We start from the raw sequence: 10522 nt of genomic DNA on the forward strand, positions 1-10522 counted from the left end.
AACTCCTGTCCTCAGGTGATCCGCCCTCCTCAGCCTCCCAAAGTTCTGGGGTTATAGGGGTGAGCCACCATGCCCGGCCAAACATGATTCTTTACAGAATTTTTACAAGATTGAATTCCTGGTTTGACACAAGATTTACACCTACGAATCCTGACTCCACTGTGAATATTCCTTCTACTGCACCCTGCTTTCTCTCCACATTATTTTTCCTTTTCATGTTATCAATTCCAACTCCATTACCAGAAAATAGAAGGACAAATTATTTCAGTAACCAGAATCTGACACCTTAGTATAAAGATAGCTATTAAAATCTCGCTAAAATAAATGTTTAAAAATTATGAAACTGTATCTTGTCATCTTTCATCAATTTAAATGTCCTTGTGGTCTAATCCAATTTTAAACACATACCATGAAAGTTCCTGGCATACTTGCTAGAAATATAGTACGTATATAATAATAATTTCGAACCAAGAACCCAAAGGCAATATTATCTTGATTCTGGACATTTATCACTTAACTGTGGCTTACTTCCTTATTAATAAAACAAAGGAGGTAGACATAATAAAGGATTCTTTTGTTCCAAACATTTCTTATATAGCCTCTTCTCACTCCACTAATTTTAATATTTCCATTTGCCAGCTGATACGCTGTTTCTTTTCAATAAAGTACATAAATTTAAATACTGTAATTTTCTATGTTAAAAAGTCTTACCTCAAATTTTGAGGCGCTTCACCAAACAAACTACAAATTTCTCTAATCTGTTTCAGTGCGGGAATAACCCATTTGTCATTTGTGCGAAGTTCTTCTATAAAGCGATCTATCCATTGGATCTTTTGTGTATCACGGTCCTTAAACAAATGATTTCAATGTTTTAAGTAGATTGATAGGAGCATTTTATTTTCAAATTATTTTGAGAATTATAAAATAAAAGCTTTTAAGACTGGCAACACAAGCATCATGTTGTAGTTACAGTAAAGAGTTTAATTTAAATAATAATAAAAGCTTTATGTTTGTTTTAATTTCACATTTACTACCAAAACTCCAAAAAGTACAGCACTATTATAAAAGCTAAGTATTATATGGACTGAAATACATCTACACACATTACAGATCCTAAGTATTAGGCACACTGACAGAAAGTTTGATTTTCCAAGTTTGCCAGAGGGTAGGTATTGAGTTTTATCCAGTATTTTAAGAGATTCTACCATATCATAAAATCTGTAATTAATATATAACACCACACTGTTACTCTAAATGGGCCAAGTTTTAGTACAGTGAAGAACACTAAAAATGTATATTTTACTAAGAAAATAGAATGGCAACTACATTTAAAAATAATCACCAAAATAAAAATAAAGAAACATACATACAAGGAGAGAAAAGGGACAGCAACAGATATAAACAGTCAAAAATTAATAATGTTATAAACTCAAAATTATTTCTATTATGGTATTTTACTTCTCAAACCTTAGTTACCTTCACCTCTTTCCTTAAAGTCAATAGTAATCGGTAACTCCAAGTTTGTGTGTCTAACAATTTTGTAAGCTTGGATTATTTTTGCAAACAGGGAAATGAAAACAATTTTGTGGAGTTTTTTTTTTTTCCCTTAAACTCCTCAAGTTTGGAGTTATTCTGTAATATACAGATATTCTTTTTTTGGTAGCAAAATGAAAATGATACTCTTAGATGATATACACTAAACATTTTCTACATCAGTAAAAGTCTTTCTACATCAATAATCCTTTTAATGGATGCATAATACAACCTTGCATAAACTATTATCATGCCTGTAGTCCCAGCACTTTGGGAGGCTGAGGTGGGTGGATCACTTGAGGTCAGGAGTTCGAGACCTGCCTGGCCAACATGGCAAAACCCCGTCTCTACTAAAACTACAAAACAATCAGCCGGGCGTGGTGGCACACGCCTGTAATCCCAGCTACTGGGGAGGTTGAGGTAGGAGACTAGCTTGACACCAGGAGGCGGAGGTTGCAGTGAACCTAGATAGTGCCACTATACTCCAGCCTGGGCAACAGAGTGAGACTCCATCTCAAAAAAAAAAAAAAAAGTAATTATTAAGGAGGCTTCCACATGTTCACGTCTATAAACACTAATGAATGTCCTTGTGGGTACCTCTTTGTATCCTTTTTCACTATGTCTGAGAAGAAATTTCTCTAAGTAGAAGTGCTGGGTTTAATAGTGTATAACTTTTTAAGGTCATGAAAAAATTTATGATCAAATGTACACTTTGACAGCAGTCTTGGCAAGCAGAAGGGAAAAAAGAGGCAGTTGGAGAATGACTTTTAAAAATTTATTTCCCAAACAACATATTAAAGTTGAAGCTGGAAAAAGGCAAAGTCCACTAAATCCAGTACCTATTCACGAATGAATGTGTAAAACACTATGCCAGGCACTGATACTAACAGATATTTAAAAGAGAAGTTACTAGTTAAAAGCCCTGATAGCAAATGTACTGCTTTGATTCAAGACTCCTCAGAAGAACCCTTGGTTTAATGAATTATCACTATTTAATTTGGTGAATACTTAACAAACTGTTGCAAGTAAGCATAGTCAAAACCTGAGGAGTATCTACATTAATATACCTTCCTGAGCTTTTCTTAGCTCTTACCTAAATGCCAGTTCATCAATGTAACAAATAGTTTTTATTAACAAGTGAAAAATTACTCAGCAATGTTCACTTTACCATGTGTTAAAAAATACAAATGCTACAAATTAGAATATAGGGAAATTGTGTGATTTGCTCATTGTAGAGACACTAAATGTTTTACTAGTTAGGATATTCTACTAATTTTTCTTAACTTCCCTATGAGCCAAGAAAACCTAATTTCTCTTCTCGCTAAAGTCCCTAATCAGCTTTAATATTTTATGATCTATTCAAAACTGGCATTTCAGAACCATACACTTGATAATACCACCACTGTATAATCTGTTCTGTTTATACTTTCTCCCAAGGAGATTAAAATGCTTTTCAGATGAGTCACAAAACCTTGATGTCAGATCCTGAGGCAGACTAATGAACAAAAAAAGTCGATTCTGAAAAATCATTGAAAAACTAACAATGTCAGAGTAATACAGAACTATCCTGTAACTAACCCCTCTAACTGAAGGGGAAAGGTCACAAAAAGAGAGCAAAGCAATACACCCTTACCTGGGAGCAACTGTAATCTAGTATTTTTATGTGGGCACTGAGAGCCAGATCCATGATATCTACAGGCACATCATCACTGTGGGCCAGATTCCACAAAAGGTTCAACACTTTGTGTGCCATCACACCATCTTTATCATCTTCTGCAAGACGACGTATTAGCTCAAGTAGCTTTTCACGTTGCTTTTTACTCGCATTTGTCCAACTGGCCTAGAAAAAAATTAAGTGACATGAAAACAACACATAGTCACCACTTCATAAATTGCCACCAGGTTAACAATATTCAAATTCATCAGAAAAACAACATAGCTGAGCACAGAATTATTCAATGAGACGTGAAAATATAGTTAACCTGGTATTTTTTATAGGGTAGAGATAAATTCCAAAAAAGAAAAATAAATGATACATTATCTCAATTTAGAAGACACACACCATTAAAAACTCTTAAATACATTTTTTTTTAAAACCTCTGAAGTAGTATTGTAATACAACATAGTTACCATACTGGGGGAAGGGTAGGGTACTGATGGTATTTTGTGAGTAGAGGCTGGGGATGCTGCTAAGCAATATGGGAAAAGCCTTATGTGTAAAATTACTGCTACTGTTTGGATGTCCCCTCCAAAACTCATGTTAAACTGGGACCATGCCTCTTGCACTTTCCAACCTTCAGAACTGTAAGCCAAATAAAATTCTGTTCTTTGTTGCTATAACAGCAGAAAATGGACTAAGTTGCTAATCAGTGTTTATAGAGACAGTAAACTGAAATGAACCTAATGTCAAACGGTAGAAGAACGATTAGTTTCTAAGAAACTTAAAAGACATACACATGGACCGTATCAGGATCCTGATTAAAACTCACTTCTAAAATGAAGATGTATGACCTAAGACATTTAGACATAATTACGGTACACAATGTAAACACTTGTGTAACTAGTACCCAGGTAAAAAATAATACATGGCAAGCAACACCCCAGAAACCAGCTGTGCCTATTTCGGAACTTTACATTAATGTAATCAAGGTACATGAATTACTGTGTGGCTTTATTCCTTTTTTCAACCTTCTGTTTATTAGACTCATCCATGTGGATGAGCTACTCTTTCACTGCCACGAAATTTTTCACTGTATGAACATTCCAGGGTTTTTTTTTTTTTGCTACAAGTGTTGTTGAACACATATCCTGGTGTACATAATCATGAGTTTCTCAAGTGTATATTCAGAAGTTAAGTTGATGAGTCATGAGAATCTTAAACTTAAATACCAAATATTTTCCAAAGTGGCTATAGCAATTTATGTTCCCACTAGTCAGTATGTTATTTTTAACAAGAAACCTTGGTGACCTAATGATCTAATGCCAGTTGTCAAAACAACAGCCCTTAGTGCACACTGCCATAAGGTCTTCATGTTCTTAATCCACAAATTCACTGACCACTTGAGCTTTCACAAACCTAACCCTGGCAACTGATGAAAGATATTACACAACATGTCCTCAAAAAGCAACATGATGGCATTAATGTAGATATGACTATAGGGGTTCTTAGGCTACCTTATCAGTTATATTTTGATTAACACATATTTTGCTTGTGCATATGACCTCAGAATACTAAGATATTGGTAATCCCTTGCTGTCATCTTACTGTTTATTGCAACCAATCATCCTTCCCTGTAGTCCTAAAATTTGCTTGAACCTGTAACTAAAATAGAAACTGCCAGGGGAAAAAAAACAAAAAGTGATAGCCTGAGTTTCCCTTATGCGGGCTATTATGAAAATGATCATCAAGTTCTTCTTGGAAAAGAAAACAATGGTCAATTCCTTCACACCACAGACTATTGAATGGGATTTCTATTTAAGTATTTATTGGCTAGGAATAACTCACAGATCTAATTAATCAATTCTATTTGAAACAGAATGGTAATATTTTGCTATGTTAACAATTACCTTAAAACAATCAAAAAGATGATCAAGTTGTTCAGGAGAAAAATCCCATGCCAATTTTGCCAGGAGATCGTGTACATTCTTCACAATGGCTTCATGTTTCCCTGCCTATTGAAAAACAAAAACAAAATCACAAAACACTAGAATCTGAGTAACAGATTAAATAGTATACACTGCTTGCTGACAACTATCAATAAAGTACTCTTATCTCTTTCATTTAACTGTAACACAAGAAAATTCTTAACACAGCCCGCACGGTGGCGAATGTCTATAATCCCAGCACTTTGGGAGGCTAATGCAGACACATCACTTGAGGTCAGGAGTCAAGACCAGCCTGGCCAACAAGGTGAAAACCAGTCTCTACTAAAAGTACAAAACTTAGTGGAGTGTGGTGGCAGGTGCCTGCAAGCCCACCTACTTGGGAGGCTGAGGCAGGAGAATCACTTGAACCCAGGAGGCAGAAGTTGCAGGGAGCTGAGATCGAGCCACTGTACTCCAGCCTGGGTGACAGAGCAAAACTCTGTCTTGGCGGAAAAAAAAAAAAAAAAAAAAATCTAACATTATCAAATGCTTTAGAACTGCTACCTAAAACCTGGCCACTTAATTTCACGATATAATAAATACAGCTAATGTGTACTCTGGTGGTTCATAAAAACCTTTATTACAATTTAACATGCCAATTTTAATATTGCGAATAGAAAAATAAGACACACTAACAATACTGTTTCAAAACTGGAACCTTAAACAATCAAGGCAAAACTGTTTTCTTGGTTTTTATAGACTAAAAAAAACCCCAAAGCTTTATAATCTACAACTTAATAATGTTTCCCAAGAAATCCACGAATAGAAAACTGTCATTAAGATAATAGAAGGAGCTGTAGTTTCCAACTCAAAAACTAAAAAGGTTACTAATCCTTCCAAAGAGTTAATAAATTCTCTGGAATAATTATTATAGGTCTTTATAAAGATTTAAATCTGACACTGGAGGTTTTTGCTTTCTAGCAAGTCTATGAAGAAACCAATTACAGATGTCTTTACACTTTTTCAACAGACATTCCTTATGATTTTACTGTTTGCATCTTTATTTAAAACCACTGACAAATTCTCAACCTTTATCAAATACAGACAAAGGAATATTTTTATTTTTAAAAGATTATTGGTTATTTCAAAAAGATTCCTGGCAGGGGAACAAGCATTTAAATGTTCTCAAAGTCAAACAATACAAGCCTGCAACCATTTCATAACGGCTACTGTATTTCTTCGGTTTTTAGTATCTTCATTTTAAAAACTAAATAGCCATCATCTTAAATTCCTTACCTGTGCTGCCCAGATATTATCAAGATCCTGTAAGGTCAGAGCTTTTTCTTTGATGACAAAACGAAGAATCTTCTCTAGCTTTTCTACATACTGTGGCTGATGAAGACTATCTCGCAACACTATGGATAAGATATTGTTCTGCTGTATCCATTCCTAAATGTTAATTCAAAAACGTGTTTGAAAGCAGAAATTAAAACAATTTTTTTCTTAATTGCTCACACTATTAAATAAGAAATTTTAAAACACATTTACAAGATACAATACTGATAAAATATGCTTAAGTGTTGCTTTAATGGAAAATTATGAAAGTATAATTTTATAACAATTTTGCACATACAGAAATGCTTCCATAAATTAGAAATACTGAAATCAAAAAGATTCTACACTCCAGCATTTATTCAGAAAAATATTAAAGTACACAATCACCATGGTAGGGTGGGTACAGGACCAATTTTAGAATCTTCGGATTCTTTATTCCAATTTGGTCACAGAATTATGTTTTGACCCTGGGTAAAAAGGCACTCTTTTTTTACATTCATTCATTCATTTTTTGAGATGAAGTCTCACACTGCTGCCCAGGCTGGAGTGCAGTGGCAGGATCTCGGCTCACTACAATCTCTGCCTCCTTGGTTCAACCAATTCTCCTGCCTTAGCACCCCGAGTAGCTAGGACTACCACGTGTGCCACCACGCCCGGCTAATTTTTGTATTTTAGTAGAGATGGGCCATTTCACCATGTTGGCCAGGATGGTCCTGATCTCCTGACCTCATGATCCACCCACTTCAGCCTCCCAAAGTACTGGGATTACAGGCATGAGCCACTACGCCCAGCCTTACTTTTATTAACAATTATCATGTGCCAGGCACTATTATTGCTTATTCATTATCTCTTTAATTTTCCAAACAATCCTAGTAAGAGATACATTATTCTATTACAAAATGTAAACAGGCTTACAGATGCTAGAATTGGAATATGAATCAAGTCATATGCTGCCACAGTCTGTTTTTCTGTAACACTATGCTAGCTTGTTCAACTAGCATTCATTTAATCTATAAAGTGATAACTCATGATACAAACGGGGAGTAATCCACACTGTATGACTTTGCAATATTCAGTTTAACTGAGAATAAAAAGTAGTTAGGCTCAAAATGTGCTCGAGAAGTACATGTCTCAGCTGAAAAAGAGCCAGCTTTTAATGTCTAATCTGTTGCAGATATTTTTATTTTATTCTACATATATATTTTTAATATAGAGACAGGGTCTCGCTTTATTGCCCAGGCTGGTCTTGAACTCCTGGCCTCAAGCAATCTCTCCACTGCCTCCCAGAGTGCTGGGATTACAGGCCTGAGCCACTGCAGAGCTGCAGATACTTTTGTAAAATAAAATAAGAATGTCGCGATGTCAAACTGCAACTAAAGTTTCTAAACACTTAATGCCATTTTCTGTCCTATCTAGGACTGGTTCAAGAACCAGCAGCAGTCTTCACACCATACTTTCAATAGCTCTGTGCTGGATTTTTTCCATGAGGCAAATTGGTACATCACATGTATGAAACCAGATGTCTATCACCTGACCCTCTATTACAGGGCAGTATCTAAGCAGTCTCCACATACATTTTAACACACTCTAATCACTATCTCCGCCATTAAACTGAGGGCTCCTTGAGGGCAAGTACAGTTCTCCTACAGATGTTCCCCCCAGGACTGTTACACAATCTACATTCAAAAAATATTGGCTCTATGCTTAAATGGCATACTTACTCATTTCAAAACAATGTATACAAAATATCTATGGTACATAAAGTTTCCTAAAATTTCAATGTCAATAAGTGCTTTCAAAATAAAATTCTCAAAGTCATGATAAAACGATTTGTGTAGCTCTTATTCTAGTAATTTCATTTCCTGTTTTAAAACATTTAAACCTAAATGGTCAAATAAACAATAGGGCCACTTTATAAGGTACCAGATACTACCCAATCCACTTTCTAGATTGGGTAGTATCTACCTACTCCATTTCAATCAATTTCCCACTCCCCAACAAACTAATAATTACTTTGGAACGCCACATTCATCACTAAGTTTATCAAAGATGTTTTAAAGCTACACATCGCAATACCAAATAATAAACTATGTTATTTCAAAAAGTTCTCAGGATTAACAGAGTTACAAATCAATCAGAACATCTCCAATTTGAGAGTTTATTTTAAAATGTTACTAATTTTTTTAGCTAGAGCTATTCTAATTTTTTGTCCTAAGTAGATTCTTATTCACATAAAGAAGAATCGAAAGACTCACTGCCATTCGTTCAGCTGTGAGCCACTCTTCCTCCTCAGGATTACCATGCCGATGGGTATAGTATGATACACTAGATATCACCTTATTAACTTCATTCAGTGCATTCATCTTTCCATTGAAAGAAGAAATTTGCAATAATCTGTAAGAAAAATTCAGTGATAAGTATGATTCTAAAATTGGCACACATAATTACTTCAAGACTTAAGTATCTTACCTAAGTATCATTTTTAACCTAAATATTTCTAAGTTTTTAACAGTTTCTTCTTGTCCTGGAACCCTTGAAGCTAAATTCTTCAAAGATTTAATAATCATTGAAAGAGCATCATTTTTGGCTTCATTCTTTGCTTCTTTTTTCAGTTCTTCATCAGTTAAGTTTTCTAAAAACTGTGGAACCATTTCTATTATTGGAAGAAAGTATTTTTTCACTGTATGAAGAGTGAGAAACTCATAGCATTGCCCAAATGGTCTGAAATAAGAAAGATACAAAACTCCTGTAAATATGCAAATTCTTAAAATCAATTTAGACTAAACTCTATATTACTTTTTGAACTCTATATTACTTTTTAAAAATTCAAGTAATTAGTTGAAGAAACCACAGTTGAAAACCTCAATTTTTATGAAGCAAAACCCAGCAATTCTACAGTGCACTAAACATTGAATCTTAAATGTAACTTACTTAATAAGAGCTGCAATTATTTGAACGTTTAATGCTGATCCATTAATAAAACGATCATGTAAAATCTGGAACCCATTTAGAGTGCCAAATTTGTTGAGAAGATCCACTAGCCAACCCTGTAACACAATTAATGCAAAAAGTTAACTTCCTACTTTAAGGGGTAACAAGCACTAAACCTTTATTGAAATATACTAGAAATAGTAAATTCAATAAAACAAATCATCTTTCAAAGGACCACAAAACATTGCATTTTGTACATAGTAATTCCATCTGTGAGACAGAAGCAGTATATGGAGCAAGCACGGATTAAATCACTGGGGCACAGTTCTGTCTGTTTGTTCCAATATTAAGTGGTGAACAAGAATTAGAAGACATGCTCCTATTTCAAATATCCCACCATAGAAGAATGAATACCTTCTAATTATTGGAAAGTCTTTTAAGTTAATTTTCAGGAGGCAGAAAGACTTCAAGAGAGTTAAGAAGCTACTTAGTAATCTAATATTAATGAATTTTGAATCTACTTCTTGTTTAGTTGTAAAACATTAAAATTTCCCTATAAACATAATAACAGCCAGAGAGTGAACTGTCAATTAAAAACTAAGCCCTGGTATTAGTATCCATTGTTCCTAAGTAGAATATGCTGGTTGATACTTTTGCTTATACAAATTGCACCCAGTTCTCCGTATCTTAGAAGTAACACCATGCAACAGGATGAACTGTCTAAGAAAGAGCTGTAGCTCAAAGTACCATACAGCTGGGACAGCAAACAGTTGTGACGCTAAAAGCATGTCTGTATGCAAAAACTTAAAATGAATTAAAAGGCTATATAGATTTAAGAATCAAATATATGTAGAAATTAACATACCTAAGAAAACCTTTCACACTTTGCCACCTTCTAAAATTTAGGCCATGTTTTAGAAGCTGCTGAAGGGAAAACAATGGACAGAAAAGGCAATTTTCTCTTCTACAGCTTACACAAAAATATTTTCTACAGCTATTTTTTTTTTAATGTACAGGAAAAATGAAAGATGCCAAATAAATGGTTGTATGTCCAATGTTAAAGAGAAAATATGATAACTAATGCTAGTTTTGTTTTTTGTTTTTTTTGTTTTGTTTTGTTTTTTGTTTTTTTTTTTTT

At 34.3% G+C, this 10522-nt stretch overlaps 1 protein-coding gene across 1 annotated transcript in view; it reads right to left on the minus strand.

Annotated features, from left to right (window-relative positions):
* Positions 1–10522, minus strand: part of USP9X (ubiquitin specific peptidase 9 X-linked) — a gene marked incomplete at its 3' end in the record, with an annotated part of 144991 nt that overhangs the window by 80063 nt on the left and 54406 nt on the right. The window contains 7 exon segments of the mRNA XM_037734399.1: positions 712–848; positions 3167–3373; positions 5101–5205; positions 6415–6567; positions 8709–8847; positions 8923–9174; positions 9385–9500. Of these exon segments, the coding sequence (XP_037590327.1) occupies positions 712–848; positions 3167–3373; positions 5101–5205; positions 6415–6567; positions 8709–8847; positions 8923–9174; positions 9385–9500 (1109 nt within the window).

Source organism: Cebus imitator, unplaced genomic scaffold (genome assembly GCF_001604975.1).
Source record: "Cebus imitator isolate Cc_AM_T3 unplaced genomic scaffold, Cebus_imitator-1.0 Scaffold613, whole genome shotgun sequence".
NCBI lineage: Eukaryota > Metazoa > Chordata > Mammalia > Primates > Cebidae > Cebus > Cebus imitator.